The sequence below is a fragment of the Dromiciops gliroides genome, chromosome 5 (assembly GCF_019393635.1).
Source record: "Dromiciops gliroides isolate mDroGli1 chromosome 5, mDroGli1.pri, whole genome shotgun sequence".
Classification (NCBI taxonomy): domain Eukaryota; kingdom Metazoa; phylum Chordata; class Mammalia; order Microbiotheria; family Microbiotheriidae; genus Dromiciops; species Dromiciops gliroides.
The window spans coordinates 156,590,810-156,603,786 of record NC_057865.1 but is presented as its reverse complement, the minus strand read 5'-3'; the positions used below and the strand labels follow the sequence as shown (position 1 = coordinate 156,603,786).

Below are 12,977 nucleotides of genomic sequence, written 5' to 3'. Positions count from 1 at the left end.
CACAAAATCTGATGTCCTGGGTAAAATCTACTTATACCAAGTGAGCCCATACTGGGTGTAATTAGTGGACAGTAATACTTGTAGCCTAATGGTTTGCAGCTTGATAGGCAAAGGCAGGATAAACTGGGAAGGAGAATCCTTCAAAAGTGTTCCAGGGTGAGTACAAATGTATGGGGGGATGGGGGAAAACATTTGTGCATGCTTCATTTGTAAGTGGTAACATGGCATAGTGAGTACAGATCTGACTTCTGAGCCAAAGAAACCTACATTTAATTCCAGTCTCTGACATATACTGACAGCGACCGTGGGCTGAACTTTCCAAGGATCTAGACAATTCTCTAAAACGACAGATTAGAGAGATAAAGTGCTGAATTGCTTTGGAAAAGAGAGCTTCCTTATCTAGGAAGTCCCAAACCAAAGAAATCACAGGTGCATTCCCTATCTCTATTTAGGGAAAAAGTTATTTGCTTTGCAAGCATAAGTGACATGACAGCAAATGTGATCATCTATGATATGTAAGCACAAAAACATTTAATAACACAACAAGCTGAAATATACCAGTTAGCCATTATAACATGCTAAAGTAGGCCCAAAATACATTTAGATAGATTTGGGGGGGAGGGGCAATGAAGGTTAAGTGACTTGTCCAGGGTCACACAGCTAGTTAGTGTCAAGTGTTTGAGGCTGGATTTGAACTCAGGTCCTCCTTAATCCTGAGCTGGTGGTTTATCCACTGTGCCACCTAGCTACCCCTGATTTTTTAAATTAAGTGAACAATTTTATTCCAAGTTAAAATTCCCATTTCAGGCTTGAGATTCTAGAGTTGAGGATGTTCTGGAGGCAGAAAAGGGGGAAAAACCTGAAGATTAGAAAGGGGTAAATTTAGATCTACAAGACCATTAAAAGAACTTGAAATAAAACCTTGCAGGTAAGACTCAAATGACAATTCCTCATTCTAGGAGAGAAAAGGATGAGTGGGGAAATAACAATGGTTCCGAAGCACGGGCAGGGTTACCAAAAACACTAGAGAAGATGGTACCTTAACTCCTCAACTCTGCTGAAGATAAAACAAGAGGAAGATATAGGTTGTTTCTCATACTCAAAGTTTTATAGCTACATAGCACCACAACTAGTTATAAAATATAACTTTCACTAATCTAGTTTTAATATATAAATCACACTCAACTATCCACTTCACTGATTTCTTTTTCCTTGAAGGGTCATTAAATCAAATTGTTTTTCAAGTGTCATTTAGAACCACCTTGAGAAAGTCTATGAAAACTCCTTCAATGCCAGGCTTGAAAAGTAAGATAAATTCACATCTGTTTAAAATGGTATGGGTAGTTCAAAGGTGGGTCAACTTTCTTTATTACTATTACTTTATAATGTACTATTGGACACTGAAACTTACACATGTCCTTTGTCAGAAGGAAAAATAGTACTTCAGTAAATATGTAGAAAGCAAATTCAGAAGTGATATGTGCATGGAAATATCTTCAAAAATTCTTCAAATGCTGTTTCCTTGTAATTACTGAGATTATTCTTTCCACCACTGGGATTAGTATCAAGACATGATATACCTGAGAAGCAGATCCCCAAATAAAGTAATGTGACAGTGCTTAAGAACACGTAAGCAAAGTAGCAAAAAAATAAGCAATACTAAGACAGAGGAGAAAAAAGTCAAAAAAGAGCCCTTTTTTGCATCTTCTAAAATTCTAAAATTGTCTAGGCTGCAGATTGCTTCTGTTGCCTTTTATGCCTATAGAGGGCTTCATTATTCTCCCATTATTCCCTAGACCCATGATCATTCACCCTTTCTCCCCATAACCATGAATACTGAAAAATTGTAATTTTTCCAAGATATATAAACATTAGAATACTCTTTTAGTTTATATTCTCCATAGCTCCAGTATCTTTTGAATTCCATGCCATGATCTTTCCTCTATATGCACAGATGTCAGTTTCTTTCTGTGATTGAAATACCATCAGAATGTGCCAATCCCCATTAATTTTAATTATTTTAATTTTAAGGAACATAATTTAGATTCTTACACTTATATAATTTATGGATTTCATCAATTATTCTTGTTGTAGCATTTTGCCATGAAAAACAGAAAGATCATGCTGTCTATGAGTTGTTATTCAGCTGTTTCAGTCATGTCTTCTTCATTGTGACACCACTGTGGGGGTTCTTGGCAAAGATACTGTAGTGGTTGGCCATTTCCTTCTCCAGCTTATTTTACAGATGAGGAAACTGATACAGATAGGTTGAAGTGAATTGCCCAAGATCACCCAGGTAGTAAGCGTCTGAGGCCAGATTTGAACTCAAGAAGATGAGTCTTCCTGATTCCAGGCCAAGAACTCTATCTACTGTAAAATCTAGCTATCTATGAATATATACAACAAAAATCTTATTTTTTCACAGGGTGATTTCCATTCTTAATTATTACAGGAAATTTATGAACCCAAGCTAGAATGTTACCTGTTAGTTTCTGATTACTGCTCTTTATTGTCAATAAGGCTGTGTATCTTAAATGCAAATACATTTTAACATTAGCCTACATAAAACATAACTAATAAACATCAATATAAATAGGACCCAAATTACCTTTATATTCTTGGTGATCTGATGGTAAAAAAGAAATTCCAAGTAACTACACCTAGAAACCACAAGTGAGAAGCTCGTAATCTTATTTTATGGTAAGTCAGAATTTGGATTTTCTTTTTGTAGGTGAGTTCCCCATTAGGACTAACCTCTCTGTATTCAAATTTAAGAGGGGCAAGTTTTAAAACTGTCTCTCATTGCTAATGTAGTAATATTATTGCGATAGATACTGATAATTTCATTACAAATTAACACTCTGTGTGCTTTTTCTGCATAAACTATTCCATTGTTCCCCTTAGTTTGACTGAGCTCGTGCAATTATGGACAGAGGAATGATTGAAAATACACACCCACATTAATAAACTCTTCACCTTTATTCTTCCTTATGTCCTCTTAGTGTGGTCATACAACTTTAATTTAACTAAATACCAATATATTAACTAACTAGTTTATTCAGCATCATCTTTTACTCTGGTCATTAGCATTTAATCATAATTTTATGCACATGTTCCTTTTGTACCCAATTTATTTTTCCTTTGTTGTAGAATTTTAGTGTAAAGTAGGACAGTCCTTAGATCTCATTCAATTGAGTTTAAGTAGTGACATTTTGCAAATTGCTTATTAGAAGACAGAAGCACATTATAGTCAGTACCATGGCATGAACCCCATGACAGATAATGCAAAATACAATATCAATTAAAATTCTTTAAAATAAATTATAATGAATATATATTACTATGTTTTGAAATTCTTTTTATATTATTTTTTCTGATACACTTGGTATTTTACTATATTATTCCTATTTTCCACTATAATGACTATATATGTTGTACTAATAAATCACTTGTGGTCCCTTTAGTTACTGAGTTTTTATGACTGTCTTTAAAGTAAAGATTTGTCAAGTGTATGAAATAGATAAATATATTATCATTCTGTTAAATTAAAATATTAGTATTCATTCACTTTGGGAGGTAAGTTTTGAGTAACAGAAGCATCAGCATAATGTAGAAGAGGTCAGAGGCAGAGACATCGAATTGTTTCCTTCTCCTATCCTAAATAGTGCTCTGTGAAGCATCCCACTATGATCTTCCTCATAAACATAAGTGTTAATTTTGTAAATGTCTCCGCATATGAAAGGGAATATCTTTGAGAGCAAGGAATATTTTGTATTACAAAGAAAAGACATTTTTTTAATACAAAATTTGTAATTGTTTTGCTTCTCTGATATTTTAAAGAGATCAACATATAACTAAAACACATTAATATTTTGTTGCTAGAAGAAAATATGTTAAAGAAATTCCCACTAAGGACTAAAACTAGAAATATGTTAAATCCAGCTGAACATTTTCCTTACTTTTAAATGTGAAGAACTCGTTATAATTTGGCTGTGTGGAAACACAAGTCTCATCTTTTCCTATTTTCTTTTTTTCTTGGTTTTGAACTTGAGCAATGAATTGAAGTATATTTAAAGGAAATAAAAATGTTTTCTTCCAAAGGAGTCAGTTTAACCCCATCTAAATGGCATTACCCAGGTAGTATGCTAGAGGGTAGGTAGGTAGGTAGGTAGGTAGGTAGGTAGGTAGGTAGATAGATAGAAAGATAGATAGATAGATAGATAGATAGATAGATAGATAGATAGATAGATAGATAGATAGATAGATGGAGGGATGGAGGGATGGAGGGATGGATACTTCAAAGAACAGAAAGTTCAGCTGAAAGTTACCTGTATTATTCTGGACATATCCAAAGGTGTAGTCTTATACTTTTAGGATTTTTGTTACAGTTGATATCCAAAGTGATCAATAGGTTTTTGCAGGGAAATCAATTCAGAATTCATAATGTAATAGTCACGTAAAAAGGATAATCACTTTTAAAAAAGATGAAAACTATCACAAAAATTTCAAACTATCTGATGAAACATAGATAATGGTTAGATATGCACAGATGCTGAAAAAACTGCTAGATTTAGCAATATCATTCCCCTTACCAAACAGAAAAGAAACAAAACCAATAGAGAAATTTTCAATTTCCACAGCAGCAATATTTAAGAGTAGATCAAAAGAGATGCCTTAGAAATAATAAACTATAGGTGCTGACACAATGCCATCATCATTCCAAAAATATTTAGGGGAAGTGGAATGGAATAAACATTTGTTATAAAGCACCTACTATGTGACAGGAACTATGCTAAGCACTTTATAAATATTATCTTATTTGCTCCTCACACAAGCCCATGAGGTAGGTAATATTATTATCTCCATTATCCAGTTGAAGAAATTGAGGCATACAGGGGTTAAGTGACTTGTCCAGAGCTACACAGCAAGTGAGTGTCTGAGGCTGAATTTGAGCTCAGGTTTTCCTGACTCCAGGTCCAGTATTCCAATGCACCACCTAGCTGCCTATTTAGACAGGAAATTTCAGCCCATAATCTATGACTACAATGCATCCACTCAGCATCCACCATAAACAGAGAGATTCATCCATTTTTTGCACTTAATAGAAACAGCAGCTAATCAATCTGATCAAAAATTACAATTCTACAATTTGAGACTGTCTGTCATCATGTATATGAACATAGTGATAAGTGATAGCATTATTTATTTTACATTGACACAGAGGAGAGCACAAGAGTTAACAAATCAAAAAAAGATATTCGATCAAAAGGATGCAAAAGAATTGAATTAAGTTAACCAATATGAAGTGATAGACCAAAATGATATCTAACCATTGAGAGTTTGAAGAAAATCAAGACAAAGTCAGAGGATAAGTTAAAAAAATTACTAAAATTGAATTAATTTGTGGCAACTAGGTGGCACAGTGGATAAAGCACTGGCCCTGAATTCAGTAGGACCTGAGTTCCAATCCCATTTCAGACAGTTGACACTTATTTAGCTGTGTGATACTTAGACAAGTCACTTGACCCTCATTGCACCACCAAATAAAAAGTTTTAAAAATGAAGTTAATTCAGAATAGATATGATCACTTTATCATCCGAAGGGTCCCCTTAACAATACAGTGGTTGAAGATGTGGTTCTGTTAATGGCATCTTTTCCTTTGGGGCACAGGAACCATATCTTTCATGAGTTTATATGTTTGTGTTATTAAACTGATATTTTCTGCTTCTAGTTGTTTCCTGGTAGGATATGGGGATTTACCTGATAAAGTAGGTATGTCATAAAACATAAACCCATGTGAAGGTATGAGCCTAAGAATAAATAGCCCAGTTTTTCAGAAGTAAAATATTTTTCCGCACATTATGGCCTGTACTTCTTTGAAAAAATAAGGAAAGCTCAACAATCTTTAGAAGAATTGAAAATTATAATTAATTTCCCACTGGAATATTTTTTCCTCTGTAATAGAGAGAGCGGGAGAGGAAAATGGAAAAAGAGAGGGAGACAGAGGGAAAGAGAGAGGGAAGGAGGGAGGGAGAGGGAGAGGGGAAAGAGAGAGGGGAGAGATGGGGAAGAGAGAGAGAGAAAGAGAGAGAGAGACAGAGAGAGAGACAGAGAGAGAGAAAGAGAGAGAGAGAGAGAGAAAGGGGGAGGGGGATGGAGAGGGAGGAGGGAGGGAGAAAGGGAGACAGAGATGAAGAATGATAAACACAAGCTAGTAATGTCAAAATGCCAGGTAAGCCCTACTTGCGTTATCTGTAACAGCACCATCTGGTGGCTCCCTAGGAATGTTATAATACTAAAAAAAAAAAAGGTACAGTTGAAAGAATTTAATGATCTTTTGACTCTACAATTAAAAACTTAGAATATTGGCCATGACCCCTTCTAATCAAAATGTAAATGTTTAATCTATATAAGGTTATCCTTACACATAAAGAAAAAATTAACACAAGAACTGATGTAGAAAATCTCTAAGTCTTAATTTGGCTCTTATGATAAACTGCATATAATTTACTTGATGTATAATGATTAATTATTCATTTGTATACTTTTCATTATATTTGATATAAATATATAAACATAAATATAAATATTATAATGAAATATTTTCATCATATGCTTTGCTTTAGGCCTTTATTTGCTAAAATAATTCAGAAATGTTCTACCTTTTCCTTTCCCTTTCAGCCATAAAAATTTAGAAACTTTAAAAGATATATTCTCTAACTGATAAAGAGGGTTGCCATAATTATTAAAAATGAACTTTGAAATATTTCAAATGTGACAATGACATACATAGGATAATTAAATTATAGAATCATCAAAGTAGATCTGGAAGAAACCTCAGAGGCCAGCATGATTAACTCTGAATCACTAATAATAAACAAAATTTCATTTTTACAATAAGTGAAGTGACACATTTGGTTATCTCATGTGATCTCAGAACTAAGAGGCTGTGTCTATACAATGTCATCATAGTCAGTTAATTCAGTCAAATAGGGCTGTTTTCCATCATATAATACACATGTAAATAAGACAATATCTCTTACTAAATTGATTGTGAATGAAAATGAATTCCTGTTGAAACATCTGATTATACCGAATTCTAGAAATATCAGTCCAAAGAGGATTTCAATTTCTTTATATGAATGCAAAAAAATGAACTAAAATTATAAGCGTATTGGTCCTTTTGATAAGAATTGAGATGTCTCGTCAATTAAAATGTGAATAAAAAGTCAAACTTCAATGAATCACTCAGTTTTTTTTTTTCTTGACACAAAATTAATGAATCACTGAATTTAACTGAACTAACTGAATTAACTGAATGTTTTGGCACTCTGTAGATGATGCCAAATCCTCCAAAGGAGAGGATAGAGCCTGAAATAAAAGTAGCTACATCAAATAGTAATACCTACTTTAAGTGATTTATATGATGTAAGAACTATTTTGAACTTACTTGTTGAATCCTCAGGAAAGGAAACAGATTTGTAACAATGATAACATTTACTTCAATGCCTAATTTGCACCCTTTTGCCTTATTTTAATTTTATTTTCAAAATCTAATGAGGAGAGCCTCAAGTTTAGAATGTATACACATAACAGACACTTCCATAAGAAAAAAATAATCTACCAAATCGGATATTTTTCTAGATGATGACTACTATTTATATATTCAGGGCATCTAATGATTGACTGACATTTTGATTTTTCATAGTTTCATTCAACAATTTATTGAGCAACATCATGTTTACTAACTCAGTGCTGAGTGCTTTGGGAACTGTGGAAGAATATAGATACCTTCACTTCTTCCTATAGTACTACAAAGATGTTCATTATTTGGAGAGTTCAGCACATTAGAGGGAGAAAGAGTATTTATCATACTATGTAACTGCTGAATATATGTTAGACCCTAATATATACAACTATGAACTGCTTAGACCAACAGTCCAGAGACTTATTTTGACTGAGTCACTAATATGTGTATGTGAATGCACAGACACATATGTGTACACATTGTACATTATATAAATATATGGCAAGTTGCTATAATACATATATAGGTTGTAGTATAGATAGAAATATACATGTGTGTATGTATGTATGTATAGCTACCTTCAAATTGCTGTTAGCTAGTTCCCATAGGACATTTAAGTTTCCATTTATACACTATTAAGCTGTCCTGCACAAAGACTAAGCATACCTACATATCTAATTATCAAAACATTTGTATAAAATTTCATGAAATTATGCAGGTATGCTGAAATATTTTTATATGTTGCATCAGTTATCAAAACATTTGTATTTCTGATTGAATTTCCATTTTTCTCAATCTGCTTTTATGCCATAGAGACACAGCTCAAGTAAAAAGTGACTAATAGTTTAGGTTTTTTCTTTCAGAAACTATCTAGCTACTGGTCTAGTCATACTCAGTTTATGTACACATAGATCAGTTGACGTTCAAATGAAGAATTCAATCTATTATATGGATTCTTATTAACCACAATGTCAATATGTAGAATCTTTGGTGTTATATATTGATACATCCAGAAATTGATTTTTAAAATCCCTTTTCATATGAATACCTGAGAATTTGTACATACAGACATAAATCTACTTGTCTGAGATACCATTCTGTGGTTTTACTTTGGAAGGATAAAATTATAGATGTTTAACTTTTTTTTAAAGTTCTCTAATTCCATTTTCATTTTTATATTATATTTTTAAATTCTGTTAAATATCTAGAGTACTTCATTAAACCTTTTCAAATGATACTTTATGACAGAGAGGGATAAAATGAAAAACTGCATCCCACTAAATTATTTTCAATGTTTTTTGTTTCTCTGTTATTATACTGTCTTATAATTTGTGCCCATATTCTTGCCTTTTAAAAAGAAATGTAATTATCTTGAAACAGAGTGAGCAAAATCTGTAAAAGTGAACATTTTGCCAATATCAATCCTGTGATATTCTGTTGCATTTTGCGTAGGTCTATCAGATTAGGAAAAAAAAATTGGTCATCTCAATAAGGCACAATTTAAAGAATTGGATTAATGATATTGTAACAGCAATGGAATATGGAATGGAACAATAGAATTACTTGGTTAAGTCTTATATGTTGGTGTTAGTGTTGATGAAACTAAAGTTGGATGGTCCATATAAAATTAAAAATATAGTCAATAACCAGTTTAATATAGAAATGTCAAACTGGTTTGGCTGATAACTTTCATTGAATTGGCTTCATTGATTTACTTTGCTAGTTGGAAATAGTTCTACACTATTACATTTATATATACACATATAAATATAAACATACACATAAAATTGTATGTGATTCTACCATTTTTGCTTTTTAAAAAGTCTTTCTTTTTTAATAATATGTAAATAATAATCCATGTCTATAGCTCTTGTATATTTTAAATACTGAGGAAATGAAGCCTTACTTTATTTAAAGACCAAATATTTTGGTAAGGGGAAAAAAGACTGATTTTCTAAAAATCTAATAACTACTTAGGAGAAACTTGTAAACCACATATTTCAAATAGGCAATCTCCATCTTAAAAGCATATGGTTTTAAAAAAAAGCATATGGTAGCTAGAATTTATGTAGTTGCAGAACTTTAAGAAATGCAAAGCAATTAACATATATCTCACATGCATTATCTCATTTTATCCTCACAACCCTAGGGAGGCGCTAGTATTAGTCCGATTTTACAGATTAGGGAACTAAGGGAGAGGTTGTGACTTGCCCAGGATCATATAACTAGTATCTGAGGTGGGATTTAAATTCTGGTCTTCCTGCCTCTAACAAGAACTCTGTCACCTATGTACAATATAAACTGTCCTTGCTCTAGCTATCTAACTCTCATGACCCTTAATGTTCTTTAAGTGAAGTCAAAGTTTCATTCATGAAAAAGGAAGATTTAAAAAAAAAGAATTTTTATACATAACATGAAGAAAAGGAACCCATGAAAAACTAAGAGGCCAGCAAAGCTAATCTTGGAAAGGCCTCAAAGTTGGTGCTGGCTCTTCAGGATGGCAGCCTTAGGTGTCATAAGACTAAGAACTACAATGATCCTTAGGTGCTTAGTTACTCAATTTTCCTCATTTTGAGAGTTAGAAGAAACAGAGTACAAGAGATGGAATGTGACCTTGCCCAATAATTCTGATCCTCTAATGGTTCAGTGTACTTGTCACTTTACCAAATCCTATCTTTATCATACCCCCAAAATATATTTTCCCACAAAATCTGTTATGTTTCATTTGTTTTCCTTAAACTGCTGGAAATTCCACCAAATTAGGAATTTGATTGGGTAACAAGTATTCTTTCAAAAACTACAAATACAGTAGAATTAAAATGGTATCTCCCATTTAAATATCTGTATTATTTATAATTGGCAAGTCAGATTGGCCCTTCAGTAGAGAACTGACCTTGAAGTCAGGATGACCTGGGTCCAAGTCCTGCATCTGAAAAATCCAATCAACAAGACCAAAAACAAATCCTTTAAACTCCCAGTGCCCGATAGTAATTTTCAGACTGTAAATTACAGAGCAGCTACAATTCTTCTTCAGTGGAAGAGAACTCCCCAATGAGAATGAAATAGACCAATTAAATTGCTTTGTTTCTAACAAATAGCTGGAGCAACACATGGGCACTAAGGGAATGTAAGCTTTCTAGAGAGGTAACAACTGGTGGGAGAGTAACTCAGAAAAGGGAGATGGAATATGTAACAAGACAAGCTTTTTATCTATTGTATAAATATATATTACCTAAGGATGTCTCTTTGTCCAGGAAAGGAAGAGATTAATATTGTATATCTTTTGCTCTTTTTGGCCCTTTAATACCAATGTAGGAACTAAGGTATTTAACTAGAAATTCAAATATACTAAAAGTTAAATTGACATTTGTGGATAAGTGAGGAACTCATTCACCATTTGAAATGCAGTTAAATAGGAAAATGCACTGAACATGCTAACTGATTTGTAAACTTTGGGGTCACAACATCAAGGACTTCCTCTAACTAGTGGGATTTCTATGTAGTAAAGTTTCTAAAGTCTGCCTAATGATAATATTATCTCAACCAATTGGACATATCAAGGAAGTTATATTTTGTCTTCCTCTAGTGTTAAAAATAAAAATAATACATCTTATTATTGTTTTGTTAAGGTGGAGTTAAGTCATGAATGGTTATTTGTCCTCTTGTTGTCCTTATTTCTGTTAATGAGTGGTTTCTGAAAATGTTTCAACCCCTGTAAAGAGGTACAACCTAATTATGTCCTTCTGAAGTACATCACAGCTATGAGTTATGAAAGAAAAAATTATGTTAAAAGTGAAGGAAAGATGCAGGCATTCTGGTCTTAGACAATACAAAAATAATTATGGCTTCTCAAGAATAGTGTTTTAGTTGTCCCCCTACCTATCCACCAAACCTCCCCCATAAGACAAGGATCATATATTAATTTGCTATGGAACTTGATTGATAAGAGATTTAATATGATCAACAGGTGAAAATGAATATGAAATGTAATCACTTTATTGTTACTACTTATAATCTTTTCATATTTTATATTTTTAAGGTTTTTGCTAACCTGCTGTTCCCACCCTATACAGCAAGGCCTACTAATCAATCGACCTGGCTGATAGCTCCGTCTCTTCCGGCTCATCTGCCAGCAGCTTTGGCAGTGGATATAGTGTGGACAGTGAAGGAAGTAGCAGCACTGCAGGGGAGACCAATCTATTTCCCATTCCCAAGGTGTAAGTTTTTTTTTTCCCCTTTGACATATTTATCATGTGAGTCAAAACCCAGAATTCCTTAGTGTGAGTCATGTACCATCATCAGGCTTCCTCGAGATTAAGGGGAACATGGGCCAAGATAAAAATTAAAAGAGATTTTTCTCTAAATAAAGGCTCATGTTCCATTTTCAGCAAATGCTTAGGAAGCATAATGCCATTTTAACTGTTTCTATAAACATGAAAGGCCCTGGACTTTGGACATAGGAGAGGTATTTATCTTAAAGATGAAAATGGATCACTCACTGCCTTTATTTGTCCAGAAGATTTGTATTGAATAGGAAAATCATAGGAATAATCAAATTCCACAGTTCAATTCAGAACAAACATTTTGATATGTTTTAGTCTTAGAATGGGAGTATAGATTTCAGGCAAGAATGTATCATAGATTTAAAGCTGAAATAGACCTTTGAGGCATATTGAGTCTAATCTCTCTTTTTACATGAGGAAATTGAGGCACAGAGAGTTTCAATGACTTACCCACAGTCACATAGCTAGTAAGAATTGGTGGCATGGGGCAGCTAGGTGGTGCAGTGGATAGAGCATGGGCCCTGGAGTCAGGAGTAGATACTCCTGAATTCAAATCAGGCCTCAGACACTTAACACTTACTAGCTGTATGACCCTGGGCAAGTCACTTAACCCCAATTGCCTCACTAAAAAAATAAAACAAAACAAAACAAAACAACAAAGAACTGGTGGCAGGATTTGAACGTTGATCTTCAGTGCCCTATCCACTGTGAACAACTCTCTTTTTTCAACTTGGGAAATTGAAGCCCAGAGGAGTTAGCTAAGATTGGAATGTAGGTTCGCTGAAAGCAAGTCCTATCACAGCTCTTTCCTTTCTCCCTGTGTCATTGTGCTTTCATTGACTAAGTACAATCAAAAGTAGAGTTGAAGAATATTTAGAAAAACTGGCATTGGTCCAGTAGTACTTGGCAGATATTTTCAAAATCATTGCTACCCAAATTTAAAATAATGAACACATTGTGATACTCCTTTACACTTCGGAAGTAGAATTGCCTAGATATATAAAGCTGGTTTTCTTGAAGAATATCACTACACTATTTCTAGGACTATGAGCCCAGCAAATGTATTGATGGCTCCACTAATAGAGGATATCCATAAGAGCATGTATAAATAGAAATAACCCTGCAAATAAAAAACAGGACTGAAAATCTATAAGCTCCTGTACAA

General features: G+C 33.5%; 1 protein-coding gene across 1 annotated transcript in view; it reads left to right on the top strand.

Annotated features, from left to right (window-relative positions):
* The window catches only part of PCLO (piccolo presynaptic cytomatrix protein), a 591,416-nt gene that overhangs the window by 492,601 nt on the left and 85,838 nt on the right, over positions 1-12,977 (top strand). The window contains 2 exon segments of the mRNA XM_043967589.1: positions 11,603-11,625; positions 11,628-11,746. Of these exon segments, the coding sequence (XP_043823524.1) occupies positions 11,603-11,625; positions 11,628-11,746 (142 nt within the window).